The sequence below is a fragment of the Xiphophorus maculatus genome, chromosome 9 (assembly GCF_002775205.1).
Source record: "Xiphophorus maculatus strain JP 163 A chromosome 9, X_maculatus-5.0-male, whole genome shotgun sequence".
In the NCBI taxonomy this organism is placed as follows: Eukaryota; Metazoa; Chordata; class Actinopteri; order Cyprinodontiformes; family Poeciliidae; genus Xiphophorus; species Xiphophorus maculatus.
Genome location: NC_036451.1, coordinates 30,438,362 through 30,456,303, shown reverse-complemented (window position 1 = coordinate 30,456,303; position 17,942 = coordinate 30,438,362). Strand labels below are relative to the sequence as shown.

The 17,942-nt window shown below is 41.7% G+C and overlaps 1 protein-coding gene across 1 annotated transcript; it reads right to left on the bottom strand.

The window, feature by feature from the left end:
• Positions 1–105: 105 nt before the first annotated feature.
• Positions 106–16,612, bottom strand: prrx1 (paired related homeobox 1). The gene is made up of 4 exons (XM_005808377.2): positions 15,931–16,612; positions 11,506–11,681; positions 6,991–7,172; positions 106–699 (listed from the first exon to the last, which is right to left on the bottom strand). Exons 1-4 carry the CDS (start codon positions 16,175–16,177, stop codon positions 567–569), a joined length of 738 nt encoding a protein of 245 aa, XP_005808434.1. The 5' UTR covers positions 16,178–16,612; the 3' UTR covers positions 106–566.
• Positions 16,613–17,942: the final 1,330 nt, after the last annotated feature.

Sequence of the window (17,942 nt, the reverse complement as noted above, 5' to 3'; positions counted from 1 at the left end):
CACAGTGTCTGAAGTGTGATTTAAGTTAGACTGCACTGTAAAAAATAACAACAAAAATCTGATTTCTGCTGCACAAACGTGACAAATCCTCCAGCTGGAACCTGCTTGGGTTGCTTGAAATGCTGTTTTTATTCATATACAAGGTTCTGTTACAAATAAAGTATATCATAGGAAATTATCTACTGGTTTGGCTTCAGAAATACATTAACTTTATACTGGACTATATAACATGTAGGTCAGAATGCACTGAAGCGGCTTTTCAGTGGTATAACATGGAGAAAAAACATGTTTTTAAAAAAATATTGAGTAAATGACAAAGTGTTTGGTTGGCTGCTCCCACTTTTGGTTTTTATCCGCAACGTTTAAAAAAGAAGAAAAAGGAAAACGGGGGATTCCAAACGGTCCGGGTCCGAGTCTCAGTCGAAGCCAGACGCTCGACGCTAAATCCGCTCAGGAAGTCCTTCAGAGTTCAGAGAACCTCAGGAGGAAGTAAAGTCACCTCAGGTTAGAAGCCCCGCCCTGGCCCCGGGGCGTCGCCGTTTCCTGTCCTGTCCGGCGGCGGCGGCTCAGTTGACCGTGGGAACCTGGTTCAAGCTGTACTCCTTGGCTTTGAGCCGCAGGTTGGCGATGCTGTTGGCCATGTTCATGCCCTGGGACGTGTTGGTGTTGGAGCAGGTGGGCGGGTAGGTCGCCATGGCGCTGCGGAGAGACGCAACCAAACGTTACTGTCGCCGACACGCGGCCCAAATCCAACATTCACAGACTGAAACCAGAACAGCGGCTCAACGCCCAGTCTAACCAGTTAGCTCATGATCCGAGACGCTTTCTTCATCAAAAATCAAAAACTCCTTCAAGTTTGTTAGAATTAAACATCAATGCAAAAACCACAAACAGGATCAGTTTCAAAGCAGAACCATTAGGAGCTTTTATTGGGATGATGCAATAATCCGGGAATTTAGCTTCTATGCTAACTGTGAAAATGTTCATCACACTTAACTTCCCTTAAATTCATTTTCCTGGAAAAACTAAATGCTAATTTACTTGGCTGTTTTGACAACTTTAAATTGAATAAAGTTCAACATCTGTGTTTTGGTTCTTAACTTTTAAGAATCCTTCAAGTACTTAGATGTTTCATGCTCTTATTTTGAAGGGGGTGAAGACTGTTTCCCGTTTCCTCTCTTCATGTTTTTTCCCCAATAACTTTAATCAAAACAAGAAACATACAGGAACAAAACAAACAAACAAAAAAGACACAAAATACAACGAATACAACATTTATAGAAAATGTAAATTATAACGTTGAAATTAAATTCATTGATCGGTTTTGGAGTCTTTCAAGGTCAGATTTAATTTGAATTGAACTTAGCTCGTTAGCATTAGCTTCTGATAAATACTGTGTTTTAGCGCATTAGCAGTACTAATGTTTATGATTAGCACTTCATGGTTAGCGCAGCTAGCCTTTTAGCCATCGCTGCCCATCACTGAACAATCATAGATAAAATTCACTAATTTTATCTATGATAAAATAGATTCTGACTATTTTTGTTTGACATTTAGAAAGTTTTTTCCTGTTTTTATCTTCATCATCGTCTTCACCCTGACATTGTTCTCCATCTTGATTCTGCTTCACCGCCGTCAGACCTCAGCTCTGATTGGTTCTCAGTTTAACAATCATTTCACTTCTCGAAATTATAAAAACAATTTTCATGAAAAACACATTAAATCAATAATTATCTAATGGAGACAGAAACGATTCATATCAAATAAACTCTAAACTCTCCTAGTGACGGTTTGAAGTGTGGATTATTCTAACCTTGGGACAATCGCCATAGCAACCGTGGTTACTATGGCGATTCCCGCCCTGCATTTCCTGAATTTTCCGGTTAGTCAAAGATCTGATTTCAAAACGTAAAACTGATTTTCTGGTATCTTAGCTCTTCAGAAGGACTGAAGTTACTGACTGGTTTAAAACTGGTTGGTGACGTTAGCAAGAAATTTGATCCATTTATAAATTCCCTGAGATATTTTTATTTTTTGTTTTTCTTTAAAATCTATTTTAGTGAAGAAGAAAAAAAGAAAATCATGGTCAGGTTTGTTCAGGTTGGATCTAGGCTTGTGTTTCTACAATGTTATTTATTTATTTTGTTTTTTTATCTTTGAGATTAAAAGATGCAACAAAAAGATAAAATTAACAGAAAAAAATGACATATAGTTACTTTCACTTTTAGACAGAGAAAAAGCAAAAAAGTAGAAAAACTGCATTTAAGGTGATCTGGTCTCCAGCTAGCTGCTGCTCCATGGGACAGGGTGGGAGTTGCCATGGCAACCATGGTTACTATGGCAACTCCCACTGCATTGTTAGAACATTCAAAAAATGGCTTCCAGACACGTCTCTCCTGCAGGTTCACTTCGTACAGCAGCAGGCTGGTTCCCTGACGGCGTCGCTCCGGTCCGCCGCAGGAGAATCCTGGGTTCGATGAAACCGTTCGATGTAACCGCTCGATGAAACCAACCGTTCGATGAAACCAACCATTCGATGAAACCAACCGCTCGATGAAACCAACCTCTCGATGAAACCAACCGTTCGATGAAACCAACCTCTTGATGAAACCGTTCGATGAAACCAACCGCTCGATGAAACCAACCTCTTGATGAAACCGCTCGATGAAACCAACTGTTCGATGAAACCAACCTCTCGATGAAACCGCTCGATGAAACCGTTCGATGAAACCGCTCGATGAAACCGTTCGATGAAACCGTTCGTTCGATGAAACCGTTCGATGAAATTGCTCGATGAAACCAACCTCTCGATGAAACCGTTCGATGAAACCGCTCGATGAAACCGCTTGATGAAATTGCTCGATGAAACCAACCTCTCGATGAAACCGCTCGATGAAACCAACCGTTCGATGAAACCGTTCGATGAAACCGCTCGATGAAACCGTTCGATGAAACCAACCGCTCGATGAAACCGTTCGATGAAACCGTTCGATGAAACCGTTCGATGAAACCGCTCACAGCCGGAGCCTCAACATGTCAGGCTGCTTCATAACAGGTTACTGTAAATCACCAGCAGCGAAACCAGAGCAGCAAAAGAGCTGTGAGGCGGCAGAGCGGGGTCACGGGGTCACCGCTGGATTTAATACGCTTTGTTTTCACATTATCACCTCGTCAGGCCCGATCGCCCCGACACGCGCAGAGAGAGAGAGATGTTTACATTGAACGCAATTATTCTGGAGCAGGAAGGAACCGGTCCCGGTTCTGGTCCTGATTTATGATCCACAAACAACAGAGAGAAACTGGATCTGACGATCCAGCAGAGTGAAGACGAGCCGTTTGTCTGTGTGGAGATGAAGCTGGCGGCGAGGCGGCGAGGCGTCCTTCGGCTCAGGAAGCAGAGAAAATTAAATAAATATGTGACGTAAAAGTCAAGCAGTGAAACGTTTCTCCATGTTTTCTACAGAAATCCTCACACAAGCAGCTGCAAGACGTCCAACTCATAGAAAACTAGTCCTGCTCAGTGGAAGGATACGCAGAGAAACACTGATGTTTTCTGGATAACAAAATAGATCCTACACATTAATACAGATTTTTCTTAAAAATCTAAAACCAAATGAATCTCAAATAAATCTTATTTTTATCATTCTTACTCTGTTTAGGATCTATTTTCTCAGTCGTTTTGACAAACGTATTCTTCCACTGATCAGAAGATTTCATTTCAGACTCTGGGAATTATTCCTGTAAATATTTAAAATCTGTAGTTTTCCAGGTTTTTTCCGAGGTTTTCCTTTGAGCTGATGGTTTAATCCAGAACCGAGGGCGTTCTCCGGTTCCAGAAGACAGAGCAGGAATAAAGAAATAAGTCTTGTTAAAGTAGTGCGACCTGTAAATATGAGTAAATCTCTAGAAGGAGCAGCTGCTGAGGAACCTGATTGGTGGAAGGATACGTTGGTGGAAAAAAGATTTCATTGAATTTTATTTATCAATTAAATCCTGAATTTTTCCAAAATGTTTCAGTCGCCTGAGATGTTGAGGATTTTTACTCTTCTTCACTTTCACAACCGGACCAGAACCGGACCAGAATCAGATCAGAACCAGAACCGGATCAGAACCGGATCAGAACCGGCTCTATCTGCAGGGCTTGGAGAGGAAACATTTAACAGCAGAATGATGTTGAAGCCTCTCAGTCGGTGAACATTCACTGAATATTTATCATAATATTCTTCATTTCTTCTCGCTATTTACAGAAATATTTTCCTAATCTGGCCGTAATGTTGTAACATCTGGACTGAATTTCAGCCAGAAACTGTTAGACGACATGCAGGTGACTCTTTTTTTCTGTTAATCTTTATTAACTTTGTTAAAAAATGAACCAATGATTAAAGTTTACAGTCTGTTTCAGATGAAGTTAAAGCGTTTGGTTCTTCAGTAGCGCTGAGTCTCTTCCTGCACATTAAAGAGTCACGATGTAACGGCAGAAAAAGGTTTTATAGAAATAGTTTCTGTGAGCTGCAGCTGGTTGAGGCGGATCAGAGGAGATGAAGACGCTGAGGAGGAATGAGGAGCAAGTTCAGGCGGCGGGAGGAAATGAAACCATAACAGAGCCAGACGCCGCGCCGCTTCTGAAGCATCAGCTCAGCCTCTTCAGCCCAGAGATGTTCTACAGAACCAGCACCAAGATGTTCTACAGAACCAGCACCAAGATGTTCTACAGAACCAGCACCAAGATGTTCTACAGAACCAGCACCAAGATTATTATAATTCTTGTTCTTAGCTTCTTTTAGCCTAAATTGATAAATTTGTAAGTTTTTTAAAATTTCTGAATAATTGCAACAATGTAATGTTTTTAAATGTTTACAGTAACAATAAAATTTTTCGAAAGAAAAAAAAACCAGCACCAAGATGTTCTACAAAACCAGCACCAAGATGTTCTACAGAACATTTACTGAACTTCTTCATGCCTCATATTTCTCTGACTCCTGCAGCGACGCTTGATAAGAAAACACACAAAACTTTTCCAATTCCTTTACACACAAAGTGACGTTTAAGACTCATCAGACCAAAACTGGTTTCTAACTTTACTTTCACTCTCAGACCTGAGCAAAGAAAATGTTTTATTGTCGCAACATTTATAAAATTACTGGAACAAACTAAAGTTTTTATTTTGTTTTATCAAATCTTTCTCTGTTCCTGGAAATGTTGCATTTAGTTAGCCAGATTAACTTAGCCGCTAAGCTAGTAACAATAACATGGTACTAGCCAAAGCATTGATGAGGCTGTAATGCTAATTGTTAGCTAATGTATTTACTCTAAAAGATTTAACTTGGAGATCACATCAAACTGGATTTAATCAGATTTTACTTGAAGATTGAAAATAGTAGATTTTTCCTCACTTTAAACTCTGTGTCCAGGCTAACAAGCTAACAAGCTAACAGGCTAACTGTCTGCAGCCATTTTATTGAGCTAATAGCAACATGTGGTGCTGTTCAAAGGAAAAGCACTTCTTACATTTTTTGCTAACAAACACACTGTGAACTCAAAACTGGATCATGAAATCTTTAACGTTTCTCCACAGACCTCCAGAACAAAAAAAGGTTTTATCCCCACATACCTAGAGAATATTTTTAAAAATTATTAAAACTAACTGAAGTTTTCATATTTTCATATTTCTCCGTTGCTGGAAACAAAATTTATTATGAAGAAAATAGAGATCAATTTAACCGTTAAGCTAATTAGCAATAATATGCTAGTAGCCAAAGCATGGATGATATTCTAATGCTAACAGTTAGCTCATATATTTATTGATCCATCAAATCCAATCAGATTTAAACAGATTTCCTTTGAGGATTTAAAAATATTTTTTCTGTTTTTTATGCACAGTAACCAGGCTAACTGTCTTTAGCCGCCTTAGCATGCTAACAGCAGCACACAGTGGTGTTCAAATAAAACCACAGCGTTTGCAATCACTATTTTTTCCACAACTCTTTATATTCTGAATAAAGCATGAAGAAAAATGATGCTATGTTCCTAATTTACAGAAAATGAGGACAGGAAAGTTTTGTCTGTTCAGAAAATGTGCAGCGTCAGCAGTTTCTACCAAAACAGCGGCTGCTGAAGCTGCTGATGTGGGACGGACATTAATTTACACACGGGGCGTGCCGTGGTGGCGTAGCGGTTAGCCCGACCCGTATTTGGAGGCCTTCAGTCCTCGACGCGGCCGTCGCGGGTTCGACTCCCGGACCCGACGACATTTGCCACATGTCTTCCCCCCCCTCCTTCCCTGTTTCCTGTCAGCCTGCTGTCACATAAGGGGCACTAGAGCCACAAAAGACCCTGGAGGGGTAAAAAATAAATAAGAAAAATTTACACACAACCGCATTCATGAGCATTTATGCTTTCAAACTCAGCATCAACACATGATTTAGTGATAAAAACCATGAAGTGAAGCAGCTTGTTGCTGCAGCTGATGACTTTTGGATTCATGCAGCAGCCATGTTGAATTCTGAAGTTCAAACCTTCAGAACTAATAAAGGCGTCGTCATTTTCTCATTGCTGAATCCTGGTTGTACTGGCATTACCTTTGGTTGATCACTGGTCAGACTGGGAGCTTTCTGTGTGTCCCAGTTAAACTCCAGAGTTAGCTTGAGACAAGCTGCCGGCTAACAGAATATATCTGGATCCCTGTTGAGATCGTCCGGTTCTGTTTGATGACGTAAGTCGGATATAAAAGAGGTTTCTCAACAGTAAAGACCTCAAAATCCAACAAGAGCGTAAAAATCGTTCAATTAGCATCCCTGTCAGTTTGCATTTTATTAAATCTCTCCAACTGTTTGGATGCTTAAAGTCCAATAAACAAACCATGTTAGGGTTTACGACAACTAGCTGCAAAGATAAAGCCTCTGATTTAGTTTTTAACTGCAGCGTACTGAAGGTCAGCACCAGGGAAGTATCCCAGCTTTGGGTTGGCTCGTGTTGAAGAAGCAGACTGACCTGTAGGGGGCAGCGCTGCCCCAGGACAGGTAGTCGTTGGGGCGCGGCGCGGGGCGTGGCACGATGGGCTGCTCCACCGCCGTGACTTCTCCTGAGTAAGACTTGAGCAGAGAGGCGTTTTTGCTGGCCAGCATGGCTCGCTCATTCCTGCGAAACTTGGCTCTCCTGTTCTGGAACCAGACCTGCAACGACACAAAGACACGAGGAGTGAGAACAACAGCGCCTGGCAAGCCGACCATGAGCAAAACGGCTGGTTGGACCGCCCCAAAAACTCAGCAGCCACGACATAAAACTGGGATCAGTGCTTAAAACATCCTCACAATATTTCTATGTTCTGCTTTCCATCTTGTAGGCAAATAAATTGAAAAATAACTCAAACTTTTCGTGACTTGACACTTTCAAAAAATGCTGTTTTCTCATCATTGTTCCGAAAACTTTCAGTGAAGAAGAAAAAGTTCTAGAAACTCGGTTACTTTCTGTAAATCCCAAACTAAGGACTTTCCTCTTTCAGCAGCTTATCTTCACAATCAGAAGATCAACTTCAGGGAAGTTTAAGGAGTCAAGTTGGACATTTTGACATAAACTTTAGTTTCATTTTATCTTTGAATCCTATAAAATCTGGGAGGGCAGGAAATGTGCACCACCGTCACCCCTTAAAAAGTAGCTAAAACGTTAGCATCACTCACCCTAAAGCACCAATCATAAAGCTCCGCTAACGCTAACGCGCTACAGCAACACAGTATTTAGAGGAAACAGAACTTTTCGTTACTCACTTCAAAATAAGAGCATAAATATATAAACTTTCAAACACATGAAGGATTCTTAAAAGTTAATAACCAAAACTTCAACTCAGATGTTGAACTTTATTCAGCTGAAGGTTCACAGAACGTCCAACTAAATCAGGATTTATCTGGACAAATTCATTTAGGGGAAGCTAAGTGTGCTAAACACTTTCAGAGTTAGCAAACTGCTAAGAACTAAATGAAACATTATCTCTCTCTTAGCAGATTAATGGAAGAGTTTCCACCCTGCGGGTGTAGATGATGGATGGAGGCTCTCAGGAGCTGCTAGCTCGACTCGTCCATGAAATTCTCCTGGATTCTCTGGACTAGCATGAAATGCTGCAGCTAACATCCTGAGGTCTTCCCACCGGGTTACAGCGCTGGCTATCTTTTACTTTCTGCAGTAGTTTCAGGCTGAGCCAGTCGTTTTCTGGCTCCAATGGGAGAAAACGGCTCAGAAACGAGCAGAAAGAAGAAAGGAGCAGCAGGCCAAGCGGCCCAGACGGAGTCCCAGCGCCCGGTCGGATCCTGGCCCGAACACAACAGCCTTTTCATATCTGGTTCCCGGGTTTTCGCTCATTATCTGCAGTTAGATTCAGCCGCAGAGACCAGAGCCATGTAGAAGTTTAAATCATGACATGTGAGGAGGTTTCTTCATCAGCCCGGCTGCCTCCGTCCTCGGCGTACGGCGATGACTCAAAGCGCGGAGTGGGGGCGCCGGGATGTTGTTTCTTGCTGTGAAATCAAATCCATTATTAGAAGCTGCCGGCGCTCACAGGGCCTCGCTGACGCACAGCCTCTGGAATGAGTCTCTTTTATCAAAGGATTTCTGCACATTAATCACAGATGTGCAGCTCCGCTCGCGCCAACATCACCATTTCCTCCGTTTCCCCGCAGAAGAAAAACTTTCAGTGAGCTGTGCAAGAGGAGGTAGAGTTTATCTGCAGCTTCAGACCAACAGGAGGCCTGGCTGGTTGTTTTCCTGCTTTATTGGATGCAACCTTAATGCGTTTAGAACAACAGTTGCAGGAACGTTTTCTGCAGAGCTGTTTTCCCAACATGTGTTCGTCGCCTATAAAATCTGTTTTGCTCTTCGCACGATTGCTGCAGCTGCAGCCGAATGAGTCACAAAACCCTCCTGACATTTGGAGCTTAAAAGTCAAAATAATTCACAAAATAAGCCTGGAAGGTTCTGGAAACCAACAGGAACGTTAAGGGGCTTGTTTTATTTTTCAGAGGAGGAAACGTGTTGATATGAAAACATCTGACACTAAAACCAGAGAGAGCAACCAGATTTCTACAGTAAACGTCACGAAACGCCTGCAAAAAAGGAGAAAAATATTCTGCTCTTGTTTACTTTGTCACTAATATTTAAGCAAAAAGTGATAAATATGTGATCAGCAGGTGATCAGAAATGTGAGGAATCGGTTCTGTTGGGTTCCTGATCGCTCTCAGTTTCAAATCAAATATTCTCCAATCACATCGATTCAAACCGATTCAGCGATTACGATGTTCACCGTCAGCGCAGTGTGGCTCGATAATGGGCGATTTTCAGCTTCATTCCACCAACGTATCCCTCCACCAATCAGGTGCAGGTCGCCGTTTCTGTTTTTAGTTAAATTCCAGATAAATTTGTCAGATTTTCACACGGATTTAGTTTCACCTTTCCTGTTGTTTCTCTGAAATAAAGGCTCTGAAAAAAACATTTAAAATCAAATTGAGACAGAAGAGAAGATCCGGTCTGCGCAGTGGAAGGATACAATGAGAGTCAGCATGGAAATAAGTCCATAACGATGACATCATTCAGTTTAAAACGATTAAAATATCAACCGGTTGTGAAAGTGAAGAAGAGTAAAAATCCTCAACATCTCAGGCGACTGAAACATTTTGGAAAAATTCAGGATTTAATTGATAAATAAAATTCAATGAAATCTTTTTTCCACCAACGTATCCTTCCACCAATCAGGTTCCTCAGCAGCTGCTCCTTCTAGAGATTTACTCATATTTACAGGTCGCACTACTTTAACAAGACTTATTTCTTTATTCCTGCTCTGTCTTCTGGAACCGGAGAACGCCCTCGGTTCTGGATTAAACCATCAGCTCAAAGGAAAACCTCGGAAAAAACCTGGAAAACTACAGATTTTAAATATTTACAGGAATAATTCCCAGAGTCTGAAATGAAATCTTCTGATCAGTGGAAGAATACGTTTGTCAAAACGACTGAGAAAATAGATCCTAAACAGAGTAAGAATGATAAAAATAAGATTTATTTGAGATTCATTTGGTTTTAGATTTTTAAGAAAAATCTGTATTAATGTGTAGGATCTATTTTGTTATCCAGAAAACATCAGTGTTTCTCTGCGTATCCTTCCACTGAGCAGGACTAGTTTTCTATGAGTTGGACGTCTTGCAGCTGCTTGTGTGAGGATTTCTGTAGAAAACATGGAGAAACGTTTCACTGCTTGACTTTTACGTCACATATTTATTTAATTTTCTCTGCTTCCTGAGCCGAAGGACGCCTCGCCGCCGCCGCCTCGCCGCCAGCTTCATCTCCACACAGACAAACAAACTCCAGCAGGAGCAGAAATAGGAGAAGTTTTCTGATTTCCAACAAGTTCAACTGAACTCAAAACAAAACGAGGAGCAACGAAAGGAAACATTTAAAGTGATACCAAAAATGGAGCCAGAATAAGAGACAAATACAAAAACAAAGCCGTGTTAAAATCTTTAATAATTTTACTCAGACTGATCTGTTTTTAGACAATAGAAACTACATTTTGTTATGTATCTTTCCAACAGTTGCCTAAGAAAATAGTGCCTCAGCAACTGCATTATTCCAGATTTCCAGTCCAACTGATCGGTGGAAGAATACGCCGCAAAGCCACCATCAACAGTGTAGAAATCCAGGCGTTATTTGGCTGACAAAGTAGTGCCAAATTAAATTAATGTCTGATGGAAAAATCCTCAGTTAATTAATTACAGAAGTTTGAAAATCTTAACGCAATTAATATCTTTTTATACAAACAAAGGTTCCGACTGGAACCGTTTCCGGTACGGCCGTAAATCGGACGCACAGCTACATCCGCTAACAGCGGCCATGATAAAGTTTCTTTTCTGCTTCTAAACGATCTGATTGGACTAAACAAATATCTGTTGTATTCACGTTGTGCTGAAAGGAGTTAGCCTAACAGTGAAACTATGCTAAATTAAAATAGCATCAATGCTAACATGTAGCAGCTAACGCTAACGTCAGGAAACCTGATGGCTGAAGAACAGATTCAGAATGAATAAATATCTCTGTAGTTGAGCTCATATGACTGTTTTCCTCATAATTCTGCAGGAAATTGGCTGTTTTAATTGAAATAGTTGGTAAAGTTGTGGATTAATTGTGATTAATTAATTGCAGAAGCTGCAGTTAAACATTAATGGAGTCAGGATGAGATCTGGCCAGAGCCGCGGGGGAAATTACACATCATTACACACACACACACACACACACACACACACACGCACACACACACACCGCCAGATCCATGCAGAAGATAGAAACCTGGTGTGGCGGCAGGCCGCGTCTCTAATGAACCACAAACCTCTTATCGTTTCCCTGATGACAAATCTAAACATGTTAATCACTTTCAGCCACTGAGCCGCGTTATTAGCTAAATATATTTATCTGGGCGGTTTGGGGGGGTTAAAGCGAACCAGACCGGTGATTTCAGAATAAAAGCCTCACCTGGACGCGGGCCTCGGTGAGGTTGACCCGGCGGGCCAGGTCCTCCCTGACGAAGGCGTCCGGGTAGTGCGTCCGCTCGAAGACCCGCTCCAGCGCCTGCAGCTGGCTGCTGTTGAAGGTGGTCCGGTTCCGGCGCTGCTTCCGCTTCTTCTTCTCCTCCGTGTTCATCTGCTCGTCTGCAGGAGGAAGAGGAGGAGGAAGAGACGGTTACCATGGAGATCATCAAGCGTCTCCGATCAGGTTGAGCCGCCAGCTGTCCTGCTGTATCTGAAGAATGATTCGGTTCGGATTCCTCCAAACGTCTCACCCAAAATGTTTCGGATCAACTTGAAGCAAAAACGAAAAGAATTTAAAATCATTTTAAATCTGTTTCATCTTTTCTCCTTCAGCAGAATCACAAAGAACCAAAATAAACGGAACTGAACGTTCAGCGATGATCCTGCTGATGACGTCACAATGTTGAGTTTTTATGACAAATTGTGTTGTACAAATAAACTGTATTCATTGATAATGTTTAAAATATGGCAGTAATTCCTGCTTTGTTTCACTGAACGTGACGTGTTTGTTGGTTTATGAACAATAAAAAAATCTCCTGTTTATGTTTTTCTTTTATTTTAAAACCTAAAAGTTACATTTCCTGCAGATGATTATCAAATATTCTAAGTTGTATTTTATCTAAAGGTTGTGAAACATTAAACCGGGTTTTATTCAGCGGAACCGAGAAGAGAACCGGCTCTTTAGATGGTAAAAAAAGAATCCATAAATGTTTATTTAAAGCAACAGAACCAGATCTAATCTGATCCAGAGGATCCTGCCCTGCTGTTATAGCGGACTCATTATTTCTATAAGACAAATAAAACTCGCCTTAATTCGCTGTTAAATGAAACAACCTCCAGAACCGAACCGAATCTCCTTGTGAACGTTCCTGCAGAGGAACCGGAGCCTGCGGCTCCACAACAAAACCACAGAACAAGACTTTCACCAGAGACGCGGCGTAAAGAGTCTTAATTACAAACAGGCAGGAACCCGGAACAAGGAACCCGTCCAGCTGCGGCCCAGAACCGCTTCACCGAACCGAACCGGTACCGAATCTGTTCATCGGGTCCAAACGCAGCTGGACTGACCGGATCTAAACAGGAAGAGCCTCCAGAACTTCCGCTGATTCTCCATCAGCTTCTTACAATATCCTGTAAAATATTTATTTGTAAAAGTTTATAAACTCATAAAATAAATACATTTAAAATTTATTACGTTTTTGTATCCAAGAGCTGCAGCCGGGAATTTTTAAATTATTATAAACTTCATGTAGCGAGAAATTATTAAAATATATTTAAAGTATTTTGTTAGAAATAAAAACCTGATTTAACTAAATTAGGAATTTAGAAAAATATTTTAATTCGGAAAATTCTTTTTTCATTTTGTCATTTTTTTCCAACAATTTTATTTGGTTTATTTGGCTGATTATTCAGAAACATTTCAGGTTTGGTTTTGTTCATAAAAATAAACTTAAAAGACTTTGATGTTAAATCATTTTGGGTTTTTACCACAAATTTAGTGTAAAATAAATTATACTAATTAGGATATAAGTGAAAACTTTGATTATATCAAAGCAGTTTTAGAGAAAAGAGACTGATGAGTTCAGAGGGAACACACACACACACACACACACACACACACACACACACACACACACACACACACACACACACACACACACACACACACACACACACACACACACACACACACACACACTCTGTCATCGGCTGCCTGTTTGTTTCCCAGCAGGTCGTCGGCGAGTCGAGCTCAGAGTTGATTTGTTGTTTTCAGGTTTCCTCTCATTTGAACCAGAATAAAGTTTTAACTTTTAGCAGGATAAAGTTTCATATGACGGATTTTCCTCAGGAACCTGAACCTCTCTTCAGACTCCCGTTTAGATCCGAACCGCTTTACGGATCAGAACCAAAACATTTTCTCCAAACATTGTTTCAAAATTAAACTCAAATATTTTTTTTGTTTTTTCTTTTTAAAATTTGCTGTGGTTTTTGTCTGTCAGGTGATTAATTTCTCGCTGACCTTTGACCTTTAATAGAAAGCTGCATATTGATTATTATAGATGTAAGGGAACATTCTTGGTCCTGACTTAGTGGCTGCTGTTCTGGTTCTGATCTGGTCCAATCGGCTCCAGATGAAACTGAACTGGTTTGTTTTCCTTCAGCTAATCACACTTTGACCTCTGGGGTTTATCTGGTGACCCCTGGCCGGGGGCCCGGGGCCCCTGCGCTGAAAACCAACAGATTAGAGAAATGAAAACATCATTTCCTTCAGGCAGCCGGGTTCTGCAGAACTTCTGGATCAGAACATTTTCCTGTGAAGGAAAACCAGCAGCAGGTTTTATCTGAACCAAAATCACCTGATTTACAACAAAACTGGAGTTAAAATAAAAAAGTTAAGAATTTTCAGGTTCTATAAAAATATGAATATTATTTTGGGTAAAATTATGTCTAAAAATAACTAAGATCTGAATTAAAAGGAAATAAACAGTTTTATATAATTCTGATTCTGTTTTGCAGATTTTTAAAATAATTCAACAGGAAATTAATTTGACTGTTTTTCTGGGTTCAGAAACTAAAAACAGATTTTATTTTCCTTTGGCTCAATTTAACAGTTTTACACAAAATATCGACATTTAAAATCATCAAAAACTCTAACTAATGTAACAAACACAATTTAAAATCATTATTTATTAAATATAAAACTGTTTCAGTTCAGAAAAGAGAGGAAATTTATTTTTACTTCTATTATTTTTTCTCATTTTGGGGTAAAAAGTTTTACTTATAATTCTCAGTTTTTATTCTTGTTGTTTTTTTCTACAAAACGCAAATAAAGCTAAAAAATAAACGTCCTGCCTCTGATTTCCGCAGTTTGCAGCTAAAACTCAGCGGAGGTTTGATGTGCGGCAAAGTGACGCTGCAGCGGCAGAATGAGCGGCAGAATGAGCGGCTGTCCACTCTGCCACATGGAGGTTTATGAGCTTTTAGTCTCTTTTACAAAACGATTATAGCAATAAATAACAAATAAGTAATAATACGTGTTTGAATTAATTAAAATGTGTTAATTTGATATTTTTTGATGCGCATTTTTCTTTTGGTTTGGCGTTAAAATGTGCGCGAGAATGAAAAAGAGAATAAATCAATTACAAATATAATTTAAAAGATATTTAAAATATTCTTGTCGTTGTTTGAATTTTGGCTGCAAACGTTTGAAAATGGGATTAAAATCTGACCGAACGGATTTCAGATTAAAACCGAAAAGTTTGCGTCGTTTTCCTGATGACGCAACTGCTGAGCGGCACTTTGGTTAAAAACCTGCAGCTTTAATCAAAGCCATCCTCATCCTCATCTTCATCTTCATGAGATGCATGGCGTCATTAAAACTGACGGTGAAAGTTTCTCCTGTCATCAATCCAGAACCGGAACCAGAACCAGAACCAGAACCAGAACCAGAAGTTATATGACAGGTTTAAATTATTTAAACGGCCTAAAAACATCCATCTGTTGCATTTATAAGTAAAAATATATGAAAAAACATAATTTATCCCGCAACAATAAATAATTTTCTAATTTTGCTGATGATGAAAATCCTCAGATTTTTTTTTCTTCCAGAAATGAAGAGCGGCTCTGATTGGCTGATCTGTGGTGGGACACGCGCGCTAATTATGACAGATGATTGGCTCGGATCATGTGAGAGTGTTTGACAGGCTGAAAATAAGCGTGAATTAACGACGTGACCCGCGCACTTCCTGCCGCAGCTCTGCGCTTTTTCCCCCTTTAGAGAAATAACAAAAACAGCCATTAAAACCCAAAGCGGTTCATCAACTGGCGCAAACGGAGAGAAGGAGAAGCACTTTATTTGCTCTTTCTGCGGCGCAGAGGAGGCCGAGCGGCGCGGCGGTTTGCGCCTTTCATGAGGAAGTTCTGGCGCTTTAATGCGCTTTTTACGCACAGAAGGATGGAACATTTAACTAGTTCCTCCCTCTGAAGTAAATAAACACCTGATCAGAGTTTTAACGGGAACTGAGGGAAAACTCCGCAGCTCTGCGCCAATCAGGCGGCGTTCCGTCATCATGTGACTCATATTTTCTGAGTTATTATGTTGTTTTTTGTCTGCAGAGGAAACCTGCAGCGTAAATGCGGCCTGGTTGAGGTCAGCGGCGCAGATTTATGGCCCGGAGCCTCCCGCCCTCTCCGGGTCCACCAGCGCGCCGCGCGACTTCAAAGCGCGGCTGAGGAGTAATGGCGGCGCTGCGGGGAGCCCGTCAGGATGATGCATGGCCAGGGCGCGCGCGCGGCTCCGCGGACACGTGATGAAAACAGATGAGTTTAGTTTGCGGCTGACAGTCGGACTCCATCTGCGCACACTTACTCTCCTGCTGGGTGGTGTCGCTGCCGCTGGTCAGCCCCGGGGACTCCAGCATGCTGCGCCCGGCCTCCCCGACGCCCTCGTCGGCCTGGGTTCCCACCATCTCCCCGGCCTCCTCCAGGTCCAGCAGGTGGCTCACCGAGAAGTTCTTCTTGGCCTGCAGGTTGTCCAGGTTCGCCGTGATGGGACTCTCCAGACGGTTCGAAATGGCGGCCTGCCGGTCCATTACGTGCGCATAGCTGGAAGTCATGGCGCAAACGCAGGAGAAGCGGAAAAGGCGCAGCGCTGAGGAGGATCACAGCGAGCAGATCCCCGGAAAGCAGCCGCACTCAGACTGGGCTCCGCGAAGCTGTTCACATCCAGAGGAGCCGCGGAGAGCCCGAACCGAGTCCCGAACCGAGTCCCGATCAAACCCAGAGCAACCAATCCATCCGGCGGCGCGGCGCGGCGGAGGAGAGGAGAGGAGAGGAGAGGAGAGGCGGGAAGCTGGAGGAGGAGAGGAATCACAAGTTCTGCCCCGAGTCGGACCGAGTCACATCTGAGCAGGAAGAGCTGCTGCTGCTGCGGGTGAAGACGAGCAGATGCGCAAAACTCCGAGTGCGCAAAACTGGCCGAGCTGCAGCCAAGAGGCGCGAGGAGGCAGGACTCTCTCTCTCTCTCTCTCTCTCTCTCTCTCTCTCTCTCTCTCTCTCTCTCTCCCTCTCTCTCTCTCTCTCTCTCTCTCTCTCTCTCTCTCCTCTCGCTCTCTCTCTTCTCTCCTCTCTCTCTCTCTCTCTCTCTATCCTCTCTCTCTCTCTCTCTCTATCTCTCTCTCTCTCTCTCTCTCTCTCTCTCTCTCTCTCTCTCTCTCTCCCTCTCTCTCTCTCTCTCTCTCCCTCTTTCTCTCTCTCCCTCTCTCTCTCTCTCTCTATCTCTCTCTCTCTCTCTCTCTCTCTCTCTCTCTCTCTCTCTCTCCTCCCCCGCCCTGTTTTTAAATCTGTTATTTCTGACAGATTTTTCTGTCACTCAGCTGAAACATAAATCACTCAAACAAAAACTAAACCAACAGCCATCACAGTTTTATGCACTTTTTTTTGCAGCCATTTTGTTTTCATTTAAGGTCCAGAAACTTCGGACCTTCGGAACAAGAAGATCCAACCAAGCAGGTTCTGTTCGGTCAAAACTAATAAATCAGGGCGTGCCGTGGTGGCGTAGCGGTTAGCGCGACCCGTATTTGGAGGCCGCGACCGTCGCGGGTTCGACTCCCGGACCCGACGCCATTTGCCGCATGTCTTCCCCGTTTCCTGTCAGCCTGCTGTCATATAAGGGACACTAGAGCCACAAAATACCCCTGGAGGGGTAAAACAAACTAATAAATCAGTTCTCAAAAGATTACAAAGAATCAATAACAGAGATAATAAACCAGGAAATCTTCATTTAACAAATATAAACTCGATGTGACTAAAGAGAAATGATCCAATTAATCAATAATCGCTGAGAAAATAAATCGACTCAGAATTTCAGAACCAAAAAGAAGATTCAGTTTTATTGACATTTCAGGAATGCGAAAATAAATATAATTTTCTAATGATAGAGGAAAAATGGAGGACCAAGAGTTCCTCCCTGTGGAACACCGGGAGCAACAAGTGACCAACAGAACCAGAGAAACCTGAGGAAGCTGCTGAGTCATCAATGTTTTCTCTCTTTTTTTCATTATTTTTGATGTTTAGATAAAATTCTGAAAAACGTAAAACTCAGATTTTAGATTTTGATCCATTCTGACAGTTTCTGAAAAACTTTCCTAATTAATATCTGTTTCTGTTTTAGTGGGAACTCCTCCATTAAAATGCTAATAGCGGAGCTAATGTGTCACTTAGCATTCCTCCGTCCCCTGAACAGTTAGCGCAGTTAGCAACTAGAATCTTCTCTTCTAAAGCGTTAATTTTTTTTTCTGTTTTGTCAAGTTTCAGCTTAATAAACTTTGACATGATGAAGTTTTGGTTATAAAAGTAAAACCAGGAGGTTGTAGCACAGAG

What these genes read in the sequence shown, in the direction of transcription:
- prrx1 (XM_005808377.2), bottom strand. Translation starts at nt 16,177, where the DNA reads ATGACTTCCAGCTATGCGCACGTAATGGACCGGCAGGCCGCCATTTCG. An exon ending in TCACCGAGGCCCGCGTCCAG is followed by an intron (nt 7,173 to 11,505) that starts GTGAGGCTTTTA and finishes GTGTCGTTGCAG; the next exon opens with GTCTGGTTCCAGAACAGGAG. An exon ending in GGCAGCGCTGCCCCCTACAG is followed by an intron (nt 700 to 6,990) that starts GTCAGTCTGCTT and finishes GTCTCTCCGCAG; the next exon opens with CGCCATGGCGACCTACCCGC.